At 44.0% G+C, this 20,575-nt stretch overlaps 1 protein-coding gene across 2 annotated transcripts in view; it reads left to right on the top strand.

Annotated features, from left to right (window-relative positions):
• GASK1B (golgi associated kinase 1B) overlaps positions 1–20,575 on the top strand; it is a 90,684-nt gene that overhangs the window by 55,030 nt on the left and 15,079 nt on the right. For both annotated transcript variants that reach the window (XM_029615976.1, XM_029616059.1), the window contains exons 3-4: positions 219–433; positions 18,202–18,428. In XM_029615976.1, the coding sequence (XP_029471836.1) occupies positions 219–433; positions 18,202–18,428 (442 nt within the window). The remainder of the gene's footprint in view (positions 1–218; positions 434–18,201; positions 18,429–20,575) is intronic.

Below are 20,575 nucleotides of genomic sequence, written 5' to 3'. Positions count from 1 at the left end.
ATGCCTCTTGTTGACCCGGGTACAAGTACGCATGCTGTGGAAGCCCATGCATGCTTCTGGTTGGCCTTTCAGTCAGACCAGTTTACCCAGGTAAATCACTCCAAACATTGCCCTCTCCACATGTGAACGTGCTACGTCCATGTTCTGGAAGTATTTTATCCTGAATTGCTAACTAGCAGTAAGGTATGCCAACAGTTCTTTCTTTTTTTCTTTTCCAGATGTGCACCCATGTCCTGTCATTCTCTGGGACTCTTCATTGTCCCCAACAGATAATGACTCACAGTCCTCTGTTAGGCTAAACTGGGGATCCTACCAGCACTTATTGAAGCAGAAATGTTGGCAGAATGGCAAAGTGCCCAGACCCGAATGGAAATGTACAGATGTGCATCACTATGAGTGGTCCAAGCTGGCTCTTTTTGATTTCTTACTGCAGGTAAGAGAATAATGCACATGATTTCATGGGGGTTGGGGGTGGGGCAGAGCTTATCAACTTCTGGAATGCTTTCTAAGAAGAATGTAATGAATGTTTTAAAATCTATTTTGAAGATAAGGAGTTTGAAGTTAATGTGCAAACATGGAGCATAATTACTGCCTGATTCACTAAGGCTTTTCTCCAATTTTCAGGCCAATGCAATAAGATGCACGTTAAAATGTTGGCTACCCATTTTCCTAACATGCGCACAGCCACCTCTCCGGGGGCGCACTATGCTATATCAAAATGAGCTGCTGCGTTAAAAAGGATGCATTAGGGAAAAATTTGCGCCCCTAGCGCACAAATGCATCAGATGCCCAGGAGATGTGGCTATGTGTCATAAAAATTAATCCCAGAAGGGCACAAGAATATGATTTACAATACTTCCAAATACAATATAAAGCCAACATTTTCATACAAATTCTAATCTTACAATGTAGCTTCCCCTCCGTGCATGGACAGGCGAAGCGGGTTATACACAGGAGCACATAAACTGAAAGAAAGCAAAAGTGCACAGGACAAGGGCTAACTGCTGCTCTCTCACACACTCACGCACACAAACGCTGGCAAGGGAAGGGGAGTTAGAAATCAGATGATCACTGCACACCACATGAAAAGAAATGGTTGATGAGGGAGATATGCAGTTGATATAGGGGAGAGAAGCTGGAGATGCGCAAGCTATAGGAGGTGGAAGAGATATGGGAGATGCAAGGATATGCGAGAGAAGCAGGTGATGTGGGAGATATAAGAGGTGGAAGAAAGGCATGTAAGAAGAATATCATGAAAAGTCCTCATAATGCAACTTTGAAATGCCAATTTTATTTCAGCTGCAGCATGGCTTCCACTTGCTGAAACCATTGGCCCTTCTCTTTCTCATTTCCTTTTGCAATACACTTGGTCTTATTTACTCCCAGAATGATTTAAACCCCAGCTCTGTGGCCGGAGTTAAGTTTGCCGAGTTAACAAGTGTGTGTGTTGGGCACCGGGGGATTTTCTGCATCGGGGGTAATAGCTAATAGCCTCATCTACATGGAATTTACATGTGATGAGCACTGTTGTCAGCTAAGCAGTTGTTTGGGCATGCATTTTGGACGCGCTAATCCCCTTATTGCATCGGGTGCTGGTGTAGCGAATCCAAAAAGCATGTCCAACCACGTGTAAACTTGTGCTCTAGGCTGGGCGCACTTTATTGCATCAACCCCTCTGTGTCTATGGGAAAATACCTTGATAAAGTCGATAACTTCACTCTGAGGTACATGACCCATTGGCCTTGTTTCATGCATTTGAAATACCATGCATAGCACACATATTGACACAACTTGGTCCAGCAGGAAAGTGTGAATTTGTATTCAAGTTGTTTAAATTTTAGGGCACTTGAGAAGGGAAGTATTTAGGGCACTTGAGAAGGGAAATATTTCTACATCCAGGGATTGTTTGCTTGCAGGATCTCCCGTTCCTGAAAACCTCTCAACATTCACTGATTTGTGTTCACCCACATTGCAAAATGCAGACTGTGTCACAGCTGTGATGTCAGGCTGGCCTCAGTGCTGAATAAAAATGGAGAAAGCCAAGGCAAATGAACGATGCTCTAAAATTTTAAAAACACTACTTAAAAGCTATCTTAGGCTAATTTTAACTTTAAAGCAGCAGAGCCTCTTCCTATATTTTGCTTAAATCCGAATGAATACTCTTATTCATTCATTGGCTTAATCATTTAGCTAATCCTTTTACTCCCATGCTTCTCAGTTTTAGTGGAGCAATACTTCTTTTCGGGTATTTTATTCCATTTTTCTCCCTCTTCCCGCCCTTCCCCAGGATAATTTACTTAGACAGCTCAGGCTTCCTAACCGGCTGAAGGACTGGAGGGGAAGTTTCCTCTGAGGCTTAAGCCCTCCATGCTGATCTCGTGCTAGCAGGGGGTAATTGCTGCAGTGGTGGTCGCTGTCGCCTGCAATGCTGCTATTCAGAATAATCGTTGCCGGCCTCTAACAAGAGATTGAGAAGGGGGCTGAGAGGGAGAGGGGGATGTTGCGGACCTGCTGCTTGGCATTTTAGTTCATTTGCCGGAGCTCCATTGTGGTCTTAATCTTCACTGACCAATTAAAAAAAAAAAAAAAAAAAGCAACAGGTAGGAGGCAGTGCTGCTATAGCTGCCTCCATAACGTGCTTTCAGCCCAGTTTCAAACGTGCTCCGGTACAACTGAGCTGCATTTCATTTTTCAGCCTCCAGTTGGTTTGAAGCAGATTTGCATATTAGTTTGCAGAAGGAAATTAAATGAAGCTTCTATTAGAAATCTGTACAGTGTATACATGCTTTAATCCCTCTTGAATCTGATCGATACATTATTTTACCCTTGTTTACACAAACACACACACACGCATATATGCCAAGATTATACACCGGTGTTTCCACTTTTCGGGGGGTTATATTTAGACATCGCTCTTTGTGTCAAATATAGAACAGGAATTTCCTGGCTAAATATAGCGTGTGCCACTGGTCAAATCCCTGTTCATTCCCTTTGTGCGTGAATAATGTTTGAAATCTGATATTAAGTCATGTGAGGATTAAACTGATCCCAAACATAGTATTATCCATATAGAAATAGAGTTCTGTGTGTGTCATGTCTTTTAAATACAGATTTCTTCATCTGGATACGCTGATACGGTCCTGCTTCTCTTCCAGTGCTGATGCAGCTTGTGTACTGCCGCGATGAAGAGAGGAGGGGGGCATTTCTTTTTAATTCCAGGGTTTAGCGTGAAGGCACCAGGGTGGACACGGATGATATAATGTCGTCTGTCATCTTGTCAAGGGCCCTGCCTGAAATGGAAATGGGAAGACTTAGCACACGCCCTCCCCGCCTCCACCACCACCACCACGCATCCATGCTGCTATCCAGGGAATTTATACAAAGAAACACAGCCCGCTGTTCAGTCTGACTGGGAGTGACATGGGTCAGTGGATCAGACAAGTCCACTATAAAAAGAAAGATGAGTGCACCGTAACGGCCGTAGAGTGCTCAAGCTAGAAGGTGATGTAAAGTACATTAAATCGGCACCCATGGTCTGTGTGCCATGCAGGACATGACAAACCAGGTTTACAGGGTCTCGTCCCCGGAGAATTTACAGTCTGAAGTTTGAGCACAAGGAGATTCCTCTATTGTGGAGTGGGGATTTTAACCAGGATCTGCTAATTTCACAGCTCTTTTCCTTAAACACAAGGGCTTACTGTCAGCCTCTGTAGCGAAGATTTGCCTTACTTTGATAGCTTGCTGAAAAACTGAGAAACACAAAATTATTGGTCAAAATATTATCTATTAATATAGCATCAACACAATATTTATTTTTCTAAATATTTATTTGCTTTAATTACGCCCCTTTAAATCAAAAGACACGAATTGGTGAGATCTTTATGCAGCATTGTAAGACTGAGATTGTGGCCTGGCCTTGTAGCCCAGCAACGGTGCTGTGCACTGCCCTGCAAAAGACCTAGGCTTGAATCTCAGCTCCAGCTTTTGTTCCCTGGGCTGGCCAGAGCTGAGGATGTTGCAAAGGCAGCATTTACAGCCCCTGGGGGGAGAGGAGTCTAAGCCCTAGGTCTTTGCAGGGCAGTTGCTAGGCCACAAGGCCAGTCCACAATCTCAGTCTTACAATGCTGCATAAAGATCACACCAAGTCGTATCTTTTAATTTAAAGGGGAGTAATTAAATACATACAAAAATAAATATTGTGTTGATGCTATATTAACAGATAATATATTGACCAATAATTTTGTGTTTATCAGTTTTATAGCAGGCTATCAAAGACAAATCTTCGCTACAGAGGCTCTGTGGTGCACTTATGTGGTGCACGCTTACTAGGTTCTGCACCACTGCAATGATTAGGCCAGGAAAGCTGATACAAAATTGGTACGGTTAAAATTTTAATAACCTGTCTAACTGTCAAAGTATGCACATGCTTTTCAGCCCTCACAAAATTGCCTGCTCTTCATATCCAAACTGCCTATATAGTTTGTGTTGGAAGATTGGGAAATTATGTGGATAAAAAATATGCGCCTACTTTAAGTCATCCACGATGGCAGTGTAAAGTATGCAGGTTAGGGATGTGCATTCCTTTCTAATGAATGCCAAAAATGAACAAACGAGGTTCTTTTTCTCTCATTCCAAATGGAACAAACTGAAAATAGCTTTCTATGAAAATACTGGCCAAATAGTGGCCACCTCTAAGTCTCCACCTTTTGGCCCTAGTCCAATCCTGGGATTAGAGAGTTAGGAGTTACGCACCATTCTGAACAGCAGCTCTTCTGGAAAATATTTGAGCATGTTTGTATTTGTGGCTTTAAAAAAAAATAATCCTACCAGATCCTGGCTGGGCCTTCCTGGTCAAAACAAATCTACCTGGGCCTGATGCCAAAGCCTAGTCCTGAACCGAGGTTGGGGGCCTTCCCTTGTGTAAAACTGTTGGGACTGAGGAGCTCCCACCATGGCCTCCACTTACCTCCTTCTGAGATTTTGCTTGTTAAGGGAAGGATCGTTTCCTAGTTGCTCCTGTCTGGCTTATGGAGCCTTAAAAATGGTACCATTTATCTGGAGGATGGCGCCAAAGTGACATCACTTCAGTGCAGCAGGTGCTATTTTGATGCACAGTCATAAAACACCAATATGCCTCCTACTGGAAAAACAAAATAAGCAAGACTATTATGGATTCTTTCTCTACACAGAAACACACACTCAAAACCCTTATGAAATACACAATGGGGCGGATTTTCAGAGCCCTGCTCGCCTAAATCCGCCCAAAACTGGGCGGATTTAGGCGAGCAGGGCCCTGCGCGCCAGTAAGCCTATTTTACATAGGCCTACCGGCGCGCGCAGAGCCCCGGGACTCGCGTAAGTCCCGGGGTTTTCGGAGGGGGCGTATCGGGGGGCGTGTCGGGGGGCGGGCCCGAACCGCGCGGCGTTTTCGGGGCGTGTCGGGAGCATTCCGGGGGCGGTCCCGGGGGCGTGACTACGGCCCGGGGCGGCCCGGGGGCGTGGCCGCGCCCTCCGGACCCGCCCCCAGGTCGCGTCCCGGCGCGCAGGAGGCCCGCTGACGCGCGGAGATTTACGCCTCCCTCCGGGAGGCGTAAATCCCCCGACAAAGGTAAGGGGGGGGCTTAGACAGGGCCGGGTGGGTGGGTTAGGTAGGGGAAGGGAGGGGAAGGTGAGGGGAGGGCAAAAGGAAGTTCCCTCCGAGGCCGCTCCAATTTCGGAGCGGCCTCGGAGGGAACGGGGGTAGGCTGCGCGGCTCGGCGCGCGCCGGCTATACAAAATCGATAGCCTTGCGCGCGCCGATCCAGGTTTTTAGCAGATACGCGCGGCTCCGCGCGTATCTACTAAAATCCAGCGTACTTTTGTTTGCACCTGGAGCGCAAACAAAAGTAGGCCTATTCGCGGAGTATGAAAATCCGCCCCAATAAGTAACCACCAACTAGAAAAGAAAATATGCAGACAAAACTTGAACTGTACTCCCCAAATAGCCAGACTCTGTATACAGTGCAACACTGGAAAAACAAAAGCAGTGCATTTCCTCCTATACAAAAAAAAAAAAAAAAATCAAAGATATCAGAGATGCTGCACATTCACATTCCAGAAGCTGACATACTGGAATCCCTAAACCAAAAATCAAATTCTTTTTACTTTTCTACTTTTCTACTCTGCTCCCCTACCTCATAAAAAACAGGGACTGTCAGTCCCAACATAAGACCTCCCCCAAACACACCCACAAAATAATATGACTTCTGCCCCTCCCCCCCCCCCCCATGCACAAAATGACAATGGAGATTTGGTGACTCCAACATTCCCTTCCCCCTCAAACCAACGTGGAGACCCTCTAGATCTCCACTATTTGGCCGTAATCCAATCCTGGCGTTAGAAAGTTAGGAGAGAGGTGTACCATTCTGAACAGCACCTCCTCTGAGGCTTGCTGGAGTGCTGAACTCCGTGCGAATAAGGGAGGGGGCATAGACGGAGCAGTGCGGCATTTTTCCTTGGAGTTTGAGGTGGACGTTGCAGTTTCTTATGTTTTGGGTCTCATAGTCTAAGGCTGGAGAAGAAGTGAGGTTTTTCCCCTTACCAGTGCGATCCATGCCTGGAAGAGTTTGCCTCAGGTTTTGGATTCAGGGAACTGCTGTTTGGAGTCAGTTATGAGAAGTTTTTTTTTTCCTCTTTTGTGAATCCCTCACTGGTCCTGGCCGGAGGAGGGAAAGGGGTAGAGAAGACCTGCTGTGCCCATCTCGTCCACAGAAGGACAGTAGTGACTTGCCACAAGTAGAGTTTGAGAAAGAGAGTTTTTTTCTTGGAGTGTTGTGAAGCTTCTAATTTTGATAGTTTTCCTGCATTGGGAAAGGAAGTTAGAAGCCACCCTTCTTTACCCTAAGGCTAGGAAGAGGATGATGTGATTTTTTTCACAGCCTAAGACCTTTCCTCCAGAAGGGTCCCATGAAGCAATCTGGAGAGAAGAGAATTGTAACATCCGGAAACCCCCACTGGAGTCTTCAGCCTGGGGCACAGGACAGTGACTGGTTTTGAAAGAACTGGAGTTCTAATGGGACCTCAAGTACTGTTTGGGGAAGGAATACCCTTGTCCACCTGGGACACTTATCTTTCCATGCCCAGGAGGGTAAGAAAATCTCAGGACCCAATACTGAATGACATTTCCAGAGAGCGAGAAAACCATTGAACCAAGAGGACAGTCTGAACATGGATGTATCTTGGAACAGCTCTATTCATGCAACTGGATTATTTTGAACCAAATCAAAGTAAACTTTTAATTTGGAACCCCTCCTCCCCACCCGGAGTCCAGTGTACCTGCGTCAAAGAGCTATTAGGCACATAGGGAAGAAATTGTACATGCATGTCTTGGGTCTTCATGGATAGTCTTCCTCAGTTTAGACAAGAACCCACACCCCGGGGCAAAAGGACTGGTGACTTTACAATTGTAACTTAGCCCTGGGATTTATTATGGCCCCAGCAAAGTTCAGCAAACACCCTGAATAGGGGTTATACCAGCATCAGTGACAGAAGCTCAGCAGCCTTAACATAATACCTCACACCCAGCTCACACCCTCTTCTCTCTCCCCCTCCCCACACCTTCTGCCCTGTACATGTTTCTCCCTTTCCGAGTCCCTCTCTCCCTCAAAACCCTCTCTGTGGCAACACCACCACAATTCCATCCCCTACCCTCTTAATCCCTTCACCAGGTCATCAACCTGTTGTTTTTTGTAACCTTTTTGCTGGATGCTGCTCTCTCTCCTTAGCTCTTTTCTTCTTCTCTATAGGCAGCTTCCCAGGAGCAGGCTGCAATGGGCCCTGCAGTCACACTTCCTCTCCTCATATAGGATCTTGGGAGGGAGGAGACAGCAGCTGAGATTGGCCCCACTCTTTGCATTCTTCCCAACAGAGCTCCTCGGCCAGGAAGCACCGCAGGTTGGAGGGTGGAGGGTAGCCATCAGCTATTTCCAGCTTCTTCATCCTCCGTGGGGGCAGCCCAAGGGAAGGGGTGGTGGGTGGGAAATTGTCGAGATTGGCTGGCCCTGGCTTCCTCCTCAAGCCCTGGGAGCTGTGTAGACTTTCTCTGGCAGGCAGTGTAGGATCTGGGAGGACCGGCTTCTTCTTCTTCTTCCTCCACGGAGCCTTTCTTCTGGCACGGGGAGTGGGAGAGTTTAAGTACTGCAGAGCTGTGGGGTAGGGAGCTGCCGTGATCTCCGGTCCCCAGCTTCCTTCTTTATAAGCCTTGATGAGCCCTTAGGAGGGATCTGACAGCTCAATTGGGACAGCTGCACATGCGGTAACTGTACTGCGTGACCACACTTCTCCCATTCTACTGATTTACATTGGCTCCCTGATATTTGGAGAGTGAAGTTCAAAGTTCTAACCCTGGCTTGGAAGGCCTTTCATGGGGCTGCACCAGCTTATATCACATAATCAATTTTTACTTATCGCCCTGGCCGCAGTCTGCAATCATCTATTTAACATTTGTTTCAGATTTTATTTTTAAAACAAATGCATTTGACTACTTTAACATTGCTGAGCCCATTTTATGGAATAAACTACCTGGGTTAATTAGATCAGAGAATGATTGGCTTTTTTTCCATAAATTGCTTAAAACTCATTTCTTTAGGCAGGCATGTCCAGGTGGATCATGATCTAGTTGGTCTTGGTCCATAATCCCCATGTTTGAGTTGCTTTTGGTTTAATATAGTATTTTATTTATGTATTGTGCTGTGTTAATTATGTTTACTTGTACAATGTTATTAACTTTCTCTTGATGTATTCTTGCATTTTATAATTCATGTGATTTTGTTATCCGCGGATCAGTGGAACACAAGTTTAAAAAAAAAAAAAAAAAAGATCTCACACCAGCATATGCAAATCACTGCTGGCAAATGCACCTGTGGACTTTTCATCAATGTGGGCATCTTGAAAATTGTCTCTCATACATTGATATGATGTCATAGAATAGGCAACCAGCCAGAGATCAGATTTGCTGTGCGGTTTCCTTCTTTCATTGCGGATAAAATAGAGAGGTGGCCATGTTAGTGCACTTGAATTCATGAAAATAAAGAACAAAAAACATTTTAGAGGGACACCTTTTGAGTGAACTACCTTACTGCATTTCTTGACTAGCTATACACCATTCATCAGATCAAAACAGAATGGACAAGTAAAGACAAAGGATGATGCCTGAATATTGAAGTGATTAACAGATTACATTAAAATGAGGGTGTGAAGGGGGAAGGGAAAACAGAGGGGGACATATATCATAGTAATATAGTACTGTCGGTAGAAAAGTACCAAATGGTCCATCCAGTCTGTTCAGCAAGTTTCTTATGGAAGCAACTGCCACTCCTTGCAGGTTGCCCCCATGTTGCTGTTAAGATTAGTAACTGCCAATCCATGCAGGTGAGAAGACTGACAGAGGGACTTCAGGATTATGTCTGGAAATGGGTGAGGAAACCCATGTCTTTATGAAGTCCTTTTATGTTTCTGTTGATGTGTTTGATCATTTTACTGTCAAGTGTTTTACGTTGTTGGATAATCCTGAATTTCCCTTTTTGTATCCTAATCATAAAATAATTGATGCAGCAATGTAAGCTTTGCCTAATAGGTTTGATTTTCATTATGCAGAATGAGGATTCTTTTTCTTTTTAAATAAAAGTCTGCAGGCATGATATTTGTCAACATAAGTAAATAAAGGAATCATTTTTATTACAATTTTGTAAAAATAAAATTTTATTACAATGAATAATTTGCATTACAAAATACAAAATATCGCATATGTATACAAAAATAAACATATATACAATACTGCCCTCAAAACATATTTCATCTAAAAACACACACAATTTGAAAAAAATCATACCTCACCATTCATCCAATTATACCTAAACATTAGAGATGTGAATCGTTTTCCATATCGTCTTAACGATATAAATCGTGTGGCAGGAGAAGAAAATCGTGTTTGGCACGATTATTTCGTTGAAAAATGGTTAAAAATCGTTTTTTCTGATTAGTGCGCACTAACTCGAGTTAGTGCGCACTAACTCAAAATGATACAAATAGACACTTTCCAGGTCACTGAAGGTCAGTTAGGAATGAATATGTGTTCCTATTGGCTGGCAGCCCTCTTATCTATTGATGTTACCAAGGTTACCACTGAGGTGATGGTTGGGGGGATGGGAAATGGAACTGGAAACTCATGAACACCAACAGAAAATGAAACAAAGTGTTCACACTTCCCAGGTCAGTAAAGGTCACTTAGGAATGAATATGTATTCCTATTGGCTGGCTGTGCTCTTATCTATTGATGTTACCAAGGTTACCACTGAGGTAATGGTTGGGGGGATGTGAAATGGAAACAGTTGGAAGCTTGACATGTGATGATCAGCACTCACGTGACTAGAACTTCTTTGTTTATTATTTTTGTTAGCAGGCACCTGAAATGCTAGTGCATGTTGAATTTGCCAATCACTGTGCATTTTAGAAAGGTGGTCCTGGCTGGAACTGTACACAGTTCAAATATATGTAATTGATTGTTGGTAAGTGTATTTTTTAAGTAGCCACACTGGCACAAGTATGTTTACTTTTCCTCCTACTTAACTCACTAGCTCAGCTTTGTAAGAAGGGCTTCTCTGCTTGAGTGAGGGTCAGGCAGCTCCCCCCTGTCTGTGAAGCCAGCCTCTCACTAGTAATGCAGGGAGGGAGCTGTCTCAGACTTCACCATCCTCCCCCCCCCCTCACCCACACACCATTCACTAGCTGGGACATGGGGGAAGACAGGAGTGAGGGTCAGGCAGCTCCCCCCTGTCTGTGAAGCCAGCCTCTCACTAGTAATGCAGGGAGGGAGCTGTCTCAGACTTCACCATCCTCCTCCCCCCCCCCTCACCCACACACCATTCACTAGCTGGGACATGGGAGAAGTCAGGAGTGAGGGTCAGGCAGCTCCCCCCTGTCTGTGAAGCCAGCCTCTCACTAGTAATGCAGGGAGGGAGCTGTCTCAGACTTCACCATCCTCCTCCCCCCCCCTCACCCACACACCATTCACTAGCTGGGACATGGGGGAAGTCAGGAGTGAGGGTCAGGCAGCTCCCCCCTGTCTGTGAAGCCAGCCTCTCACTAGTAATGCAGGGAGGGAGCTGTCTCAGACTTCACCATCCTCCCCCCCCCCCTCACCCACACACCATTCACTAGCTGGGACATGGGGGAAGTCAGGAGTGAGGGTCAGGCAGCTCCCCCCTGTCTGTGAAGCCAGCCTCTCACTAGTAATGCAGGGAAGGAGCTGTCTCAGACTTCACCATCCTCCTCCCCCCCCCCTCACCCACACACCATTCACTGGCTGGGACATGGGGGAAGTCAGGAGTGAGGGTCAGGCAGCTCCCCCCAGTCTGTGAAGCCAGCCTCTCACTAGTAATGCAGGGAGGGAGCTGTCTCAGACTGGTATCAGGGTTAGGGCACTGTGTGCAGGAAGATCACAACACTCCTGGTATTAATAGGGATAGGGCACTGTAAGAGATGACTGTAGATCTGATGTTTCTGCTCTCCTCACACCAAACAAAAACAACACACAAGCAGAGAAGCCCTTCTTACAAAGCTGAGCTAGTGAGTTAAGTAGGAGGAAAAGTAAACATACTTGTGCCAGTGTGGCTACTTAAAAAATACACTTACCAACAATCAATTACATATATTTGAACTGTGTACAGTTCCAGCCAGGACCACCTTTGTAAAATGCACAGTGATTGGCAAATTCAACATGCACTAGCATTTCAGGTGCCTGCTAACAAAAATAATAAACAAACAAGTTCTAGTCACGTGAGTGCTGATCATTACATTACTTTTTTTGTCAAGCTTCCAACTGTTTCCATTTCACATCCCCCCAACCATTACCTCAGTGTTAGCCTTGGTAACATCAATAGATAAGAGCACAGCCAGCCAATAGGAATACATACATACATATTCATTCCTAAGTGACCTTTACTGACCTGGGAAGTGTGAACACTTTGTTTCATTTTCTGTTGGTGTTCGTTAGTTTCCAGTTCCATTTCCCATCCCCCCAACCATCACCTCAGTGGTAACCTTGGTAACATCAATAGATAAGAGGGCAGCCAGCCAATAGGAACACATATTCATTCCTAACTGACCTTCAGTGACCTGGAAAGTGTTTATTTGTATCATTTTCAGTTAGTGCGCACTAAATCGAGTTAGTGCGCACTAACGGGGAGTTAGTGCGCACTAACTCGATTTAGTGCGCACTAACACGATTTAACGATTTTTAACGATAAATCGTTAGAATTTCTATTGTATCGTGTTCTATAACGATTTAAGACGATATTAACATTATCGGACGATAATTTTAATCGTTGAAAAACGATTCACATCCCTACTAAACATACTTACCCATACATAAAAAATCACACAATGTGACTCTTATATAAATGATACAATCCTATTAAATTTCAAATGTAAATTTTTGTGTAAACAATATACTCCTATTAAATTTCAAATATTGAATGCCTTATAACCAAAAAGCGGTTAATACACCCCATTAAATGTCTTGTAGCTGGAAAAGGACAAAACACTCCATCAACAGGCCCTGCGATTTCGCCTATTAGGCGTCTTCAGGGAGATAAACTTCACTTTATTTTCTTCTTCTATTAAGTGTAAATATATATATCTCATGGGTTTCTAGAGCGAAAATCACTACCGTGCATTTGATTGAAGAATCATTTGTTAGAATAAATCCTCAGTGCTCAAATGTGTGGAGAAAATTGCATGAATCTCCATGCTCGTTTCACTTCCTCTGTCATATTGGTATGATTCTTTTACAATCTACAAAATATTTCATTTGAGCCATCGTTAATAACTCAAAGTATACCACTCGAGACAAAACTGTAAAATGAAATTGAAACCCGTCTTACCCGCAAAATTCTGCGATACCTCATAAATTATTTTGATCCATAACGATATAACCCACTCCAATACCATGATCTATAAATCAAAAAATAAACTACTTATATAATGCTATTGAAAACATATATAAAAGTCTGCATAAACTATCAATATCAAAGTACCATATACTAACCTCATATCCAATGTCTGTTGATTAATGGCTAAAGTCTGCCGGTGTATATTGTATCAAGACGCTGTGCATGCGCTTACAGTATATCTGGGAACTACCTCTCTCCTTTCCTCTAAATAATTAATTGCCCATAATGAGGTGGTATCATAAGTGACACTATCTTAGTTGTAATTTGAGATAAGAACTCTCTCACAGCAAATTACTCTATTTAATCTCTTGGTTCAATCCATGAGGTTCAATGGTATTCCAGCTAAAAATCAACTGTTGTTCCCTCTGAATAAGTTGGCGTGATGTCACCACCTCGATGCGATGTCATACGGCAAACTACAAAAAACTTCAAATCCTTGGTGGTATGTTTATAAACCTAATGTGTAATGATTGGTGCTTGTATGTGTCCTATTTGAATATAGCTTAGATGTTTGCTGATACGAGTTTTAATGCTTCATTTAGTTTGTCCAATATACACTAATTTGCATGGGCAAGTGATGGCATAAACAACTTAAGAACATAAGAACATGCCAAACTGGGTCAGACCAAGGGTCCATCAAGCCCAGCATCCTATCTCCAACAGTGGCCAATAGGGATGTGAATCATTTTTGAACGATTAAAATTATCGTCAGATCATTTTAAAATCGTCCAAAATCGTTAGAGTGCACGATACAATACAAATGCCCACGATTTATCGTCAGGGGCATTTGTATTATATCGTTAAATAGGGGGCGGGAAAACCGGCACACCAAAAAAACCCTAAAACCCACCCCGAACCTTTAAAACAAACCCCCACCCTCCCGAACCTCCCCAAAATGTTTTAAATGACCTGGGGTCCAGTGGGAGGGTCCCGGCGCGATGTCCCGCTCTCTGGCCACACCAAAAAAACCCTAACACCCACCCCGAACCTTTAAAATAAACCACCACCCTCCCGAACCCCCCCCAAATGTTTTAAATGGCCTGGGGTCCCGGCGCAATCCCGGCGCGATGTCCCGCTCTCTGGCCACGGCTGCTGTGAAGAGAAATGGCGCCGGTGGCCCTTTGCCCTTATCATGTGACAGGGCAAAGGTAGCGCCGGCGCCATTTTGATTCCTAGCTCCCGACGTCAGGCGTCCAGGAGATCGCTCCCGGACCCCCGCTGGACCCCCAGGGACTTTTGGCCAGCTTGGGGGGGCCTCCTGACCCCCACAAGACTTGCCAAAAGTCCAGCGGGGGTCCGGGAGTGACCTCCTGCACGCGGGCCGTCTTGCCAATCTTCAAAATGGCGCCGGCGCTATCTTTGCCCTCACTATGTCATACGGGTCACCCTCCCACTGGACCCCAGGTCATTTAAAACATTTTGGGGGGGTTCGGGAGGGTGGGGGTTTGTTTTAAAGGTTTGGGGTGGGTGTTAGGGTTTTTTTGGTGTGCCGGTTTTCCCGCCCTCCCCCGATTTACGATTTTTAACAATTTGAAAACAAAACAAAACACGACGATCCGATTTCCCTCCCCCCCAGCCAAAATCGATCGTTAAGACGATCGATCACACGATTCACACCTCTAGTGGCCAATCCAGGCCATAAGAACCTGGCAATTACCCAAAAACTAAGTCTATCCCATGCTACTGATGCTAGTAATAGCAGTGACTATTTTCTAAGTTAACTTGATTACGGTAATAGCAGGTAATGGACTTCTCCAAACCCAGCTACACTAAGGGGTAGATTTTATAAACTTACGCGCGCGCGTACTTTTGTTCGCACACCAGGCGCGAACAAAAGTACGCTGGATTTTATAAGATATGCACGTAGCCGCATGTATGTTATAAAATCCGGGGTCGGCGCACGCAAGGGGGTGCACATTTGTGCAACCTGCGCGCGCCGAGCCCAGTGCGCGCTGCCTGTTCCGAGGCCGCTCCGAAATCGGAGGGGCCTAGGAGGGAACTTTTCTTCCACCTCCCCTCACCTTCCCCTCCCTTCCCCTACCTAACCCACCCCCCCCGGCCCTATCTAACTCCCCCTACCTTTGTCAGCAGATTTATGCTTGCCAGAGGCAGGCGTAAATCTGCACGCGCCAGCAGGCTGCTGGCGCGCCATCACCTGACCCGGGGGCTGGTCCAGAGGCCTCGACCATGCCCCCGGCCGGCATCACGCCCCCGACACGCCTCCAGCCCCACCCCAAAATTTGTGCCGCCCACCCGACACGCCCCCGACAACGCCCCCTTTGCAAAGCCCCGGTACTTGCGCGCGCCGCCGAGCCTATGCAAAATAGGCTTGGCGCGCACAAGTGTTACGCGCATAACTTATGCGCGTAACCCTTTTAAAATCTGGTCCTATCTGTACTACCCACATTCCCTGGCAGCAAATTCCAGAGTTTAATTGTGCATTGAGTGAAAAAGAATTTTCTCCGATTAGTTTTAAATGTGCTACATGCTAACTTCATGGAGTGCCCCCCTAGACCTTCTATTATCCGTAAAATGACCCCTCAAGTTGTCCATGCGGGGACTATTCCCACCTCCAAAAGAAGATATGCACAACACATGAGTGCATACAGTACAGGAGCCGTATGCAAACTGACCAAATGTATATTGTTTCTCTCCTGTATCAGTTGGAAGGACAGCCCACACTAATTGATCATGCAACAATTTCTTTCTCTGCATTGCAAAAATAGGGGGATGCTTAAATATTTCATAATCGGAAAGTATGTCCCAATGTTTACGAATAATATCTTTAATATAGGACACCTGATTAGAGTATGGAAGGGTGCATTCAATCCTTGACAACTGGGATCTTTGATGTGAAGAAGCCCCTGAAGAAGCCTAATAGGCGAAACAGCAGGAACAGTTGTTGAGATATATTGGTCCCTTTCCGGCTGCAAGACATTTAACGGGGTATATTGACCCCATTTCAGTTATAGGGCATTCTATATTTGAAATATAATAGGAGTATATTGTTTACAAAAAAATTTACATTTGAAATTTAATAGGAGTGTATCATTTATATAAAGGTGAACCGGTAGATGTAGTGTATTTGGATTTTCAGAAGGCGTTTGACAAAGTCCCTCATGAGAGGCTTCTATGAAAACTAAAAAGTCATGGGATAGGAGGCGATGTCCTTTCGTGGATTACAAGCTGGTTAAAAGACAGGAAACAGAGAGTAGGATTAAATGGTCAATTTTCTCAGTGGAAAAGGGTAAACAGTGGAGTGCCTCAGGGATCTGTACTTGGACCGGTGCTTTTCAATATATATATAAATGATCTGGAAAGGAATACGACGAGTGAGGTTGTCAAGTTTGCAGATGATACAAAATTATTCAGAGTAGTTAAATCACAAGCAGACTGTGATACATTGCAGGAGGACCTTGCAAGACTTGAAGATTGGGCATCCAAATGGCAGAAGAAATTTAATGTGGACAAGTGCAAGGTGTTGCATATAGGGAAAAATAACCGTTGCTGTAGTTACACGATGTTAGGTTCCATATTAGGAGCTACCACCCAGGAAAAAGATCTAGGCATCATTGTAGATAATACTTTGAAATCGGCAGCTCAGTGTGCTGCAGCAGTCAAAAAAGCAAATAGAATGTTAGGAATTATTAGGAAGGGAATGGTTAATAGAACGGAAAATGTCATAATGCCTCTATATCGCTCCATGGTGAGTCCACACCTTGAATACTGTGTACAATTCTGGTCGCCGCATCTCAAAAAAGATATAGTTGCGATGGAGAAGGTACAGAGAAGGGCAACCAAAATGATAAAGGGGATGGAACAGCTTCCTTATGAGGAAAGGCTGAAGAGGTTAGGGCTGTTCAGCTTGGAGAAGAGATGGCTGAGGGGGGATATGATAGAGGTCTTTAAGATCATGAGAGGTCTTGAACGAGTAGATGTGACTCAGTTATTTTCACTTTCGAATAATAGAAGGACTAGGGGGCATTCCATGAAGTTAGCAAGTAGCACATTTAAGACTAATCGGAGAAAATTCTTTTTCACTCAATGCACAATAAAGCTCTGGAATTTGTTGCCAGAGGATGTGGTTAGTGCAGTTAGTGTAGCTGGGTTCAAAAAAGGTTTGGATAAGTTCTTGGAGGAGAAGTCCATTAATGGCTATTAATCAATTTTACTTAGGGAATAGCCACTGCAATTAATTACATCAGTAGCATGGGATCTTCTTAGTGTTTGGGTAATTGCCAGGTTCTTGTGGCCTGGTTTTGGCCTCTGTTGGAAACAGAATGCTGGGCTTGATGGACCCTTGGTCTGACCCAGCATGGCAATTTCTTATGTTCTTATCTCTGGATTAGGCTACAGTTTCATAAGAAGAAGGCGGGAAATGGAACAATACATATTGGTTTTTGGCCTGAAGGTTCTTTGGGATTTATTTTGTGGGGAAGGGGGGAGGGATCCCAGCAGTCCACCTAAGCCTCGAAAGCTACCCATGCTTCCTGAGATGTAATTCCAGTATGAATACCAAATAAGTCCATTAGGATTTTGAAGGTCCTTTGCATTTTTATTACCATTACTGTCCTGGAACCAACGGTAAGGCTACCATGCATTGCCATAGCATGTGTTGATGCCTATAGTACATGGATGTTAGCTAATGCAAGCATTAAGTATAATGCTCATCGGTAAATAGGTTCCAAAATAAATGGTCCATATTAGAGGTCTGTTTATGCTTCCCTTCCTTCCATTCTTTTGACTGTACTCATCCAATGACTATTTTTCAATTAAATTTCTAGCAAATGAGCTTGGCATGCAATCCATTTGAACATCAAATGCAGCTAAATAAATGTGGATGATACTCTATTGGAATGGAATGTATTTCAAACCTTTTTGAGATTACATTAAATGGGGATTGTAGTGCAATTATTTTCGACCTTTCATTTTTCTTTTCCCTTCTATGAAATATCTTTAGAGCGCTACATCTCCATTGTATTTTGCACTCTTTGTACTCTGAACTTTTCTACTAATCACAAAAGGCCTGATTCACTAAAGGCTTGATTATTTTGCTTGTTGTAGGTGTTTGTGAAGATGTTCTATAGAATGCAGTGTCTGGTTTGTCCCCGCTAATGGTGAAAAGATATCTATGCTATTCATTCGTTATAGCAGCATGATGGATGTTTTCTCATGTTTCATACATGTTCTCATGCTTCTGCTCCTATTTCAGGTTTACAGTAGACTTGACAGACATTGTTGTGGGTTCAAGCCTCGCAAGGAAGATTCCTGTGTGCAGCAAGGATTAAAACTGAAATGTGATGATCAAGACCAAATTAATTTGATGCACATTATCCAGAGGAAGCATGACCCCAGGCACTTAGTATTCATAGATAATAAGGGCTTCTTTGACAGAAGTGAAGATAATCTGGATTTCAAATTATTGGGAGGAATAAAAGAGTAAGTACCAGTGATACACTTGCATCCTAACAAGGCCCTTTCTAAAATCCCAATTTGTAGTAGTAAAGATTTTGATTTGCATTAATTGTGTTCAGGTTCAGTGAATAATTCATACCTGAAACTTTGTTGTGCGATGCAACAATGCATTTTTAAACCTTATTCTTATTGCCAAAGTATAAATAACACAATTAATATAATTAATATTAGGGGCCCAATATTCAGCAGCACTTAGGTCTGGATATTCTAAGGTTGCAGAAAATCCGGCGGTAACGGGGGGGTGGGGTGGCGAAGCGGGGGCAGGCCTGTGAAAGCTGGCAGCAATCGCACCTCTGCGGTGCAATTGTTGCCGGCTTTTGCACCAAATAGCGCCATCATAAAAGGTGGTGCTATTGGGCACGAAACTGGCGGCGAAAAGGGTCCTTACCTTTTCGCCGTCAGCGGTGTCTTCGTGGCGTCTGCCCCGGTGCCGCCCTAACTCCTCTCCTTCCGGTGCGGACGCTGCCCAGAACCCGCCCCGATTTAGCTATCGCGTGCAATCCGCATAGAAAATGACCCCCTTAGCTGGCTAAGTTTCAACTTATCAGGCTAAATGGTGATGTCTGGATCTCTGGCAATGTTCAGTGGCCGTCACTTAGCCAGATAACTACTTATCTGGCTAAGTGGTGGGCAGGATGGTGGTGTAACTGGGAGGAGCTACCTATCGAGCCTGCTTAGCTGGATAAGTAGTGATATTTAGACTTATCTAGCTAACAGGGTCATTCATCAAAATGCATTATGGCGTTAAAGCACATGATAATCGTGTTACCACACGGCATGAATGCAAAATTTTTGAAGGGGCGGAATTGGTGAGGTGCTATTGCATGGTTTTAATGCCAGAAATAACTACACTGTAAATTGTATATTTTGAGAGAGAAAAAGAGAGAGAACACACCTCTGGAGAGACCTTCATAGTATTCAACTATTTATAGTTGAATACTATAAAGGGAGGGCCAGCTAATAGCTTGAGGTGAGATGTTGGTGATGGTTTAGGGTTTAAGGCCAGTATTATATGCAGAGTGAGATGTACGAACAGCACAGTACACCTTGGGCGAGAGAGCATAGTAGAAAGCTCAACTTTGTGAGACTTGCCTCACTCCAAATAACATCAAATCTTCACCAAGGTGTACTGTGCTGTTCGTACGTCTCACTCTACATGTAAAACTGGCCCCTAAACCACCATCAACACCTCACCCTGAGTTATTAGCTGGCCTTCCTATAGTGATATAAATAGTTGACTACTGTAAAGGCCTTATAAAGATCTCTTTCTCTCTCTCCTTGTAAGCTGCCAAATAGAAGCATAGCATTTTGATGAATCTAGGGGTAAATTAACTGGTTAAGTTAGAATTTAGCTGGCTAACTTACAGTTTTACAACTATAGTCAGCAGCACAGTCCTGCTACTAATTTTCCCAGCTAAGTTGGTTGAATATGTTTATTTGGCTAACTTCCCTAACTGGCTATCTTTTGAATATGGACCTCTAGATGCCTAACATTTGCATACCTCAATATTCTAAGATTGGGTGTCTCTACTCTGTAACATTTCAGATTTTATCAAGATTATTCCAAGATCCACATCAATAATAATAATAAATAATAACAATTATTTCTTTTGTATCCAAAGCATGGTACAAAATAGATGTTGGCTGGGGCAAATACTGGGAATACCAGAAATTGAGAAACAAGAAGTCTATTATTCATAACCAACAAGTTGTTCCACTCCAACTTTGACCTGTCCCATCCCCAACTTCCTGTCCTGACTTAAGCAACAAACTAGAACTCTCTGGAAGTCTAATTCAAGAGACCCAAGGCAGCAGGCAATGTGGTTTCCTTCAGGAGTCATTGGTTGAAGTCTTCCACCTGTAACCATTACACATATCTTGAGTTTGAATCCTAAAACTACCCACGGTTCAGAATCTATGAGATCAGCCTCTATAGTGCTTTCAGCTGTGGTCTCAGTAAAAGGAGCAGGCTTGGATTTCGAGTCTAGACATACTGCGAAGTTTGCCCTAAGAAAAGCAGAACTACAGTCTATGTATGCAGTGGAATAAAAACTAAGATTTGCTCAGTCTATTTAAAAATAAATGGAGCAAACTGGAAACTCTGTCTCCTG

Source organism: Rhinatrema bivittatum, chromosome 1, assembly GCF_901001135.1.
Source record: "Rhinatrema bivittatum chromosome 1, aRhiBiv1.1, whole genome shotgun sequence".
In the NCBI taxonomy this organism is placed as follows: domain Eukaryota; kingdom Metazoa; phylum Chordata; class Amphibia; order Gymnophiona; family Rhinatrematidae; genus Rhinatrema; species Rhinatrema bivittatum.
This window is presented reverse-complemented; position numbering and strand designations above follow the sequence as displayed.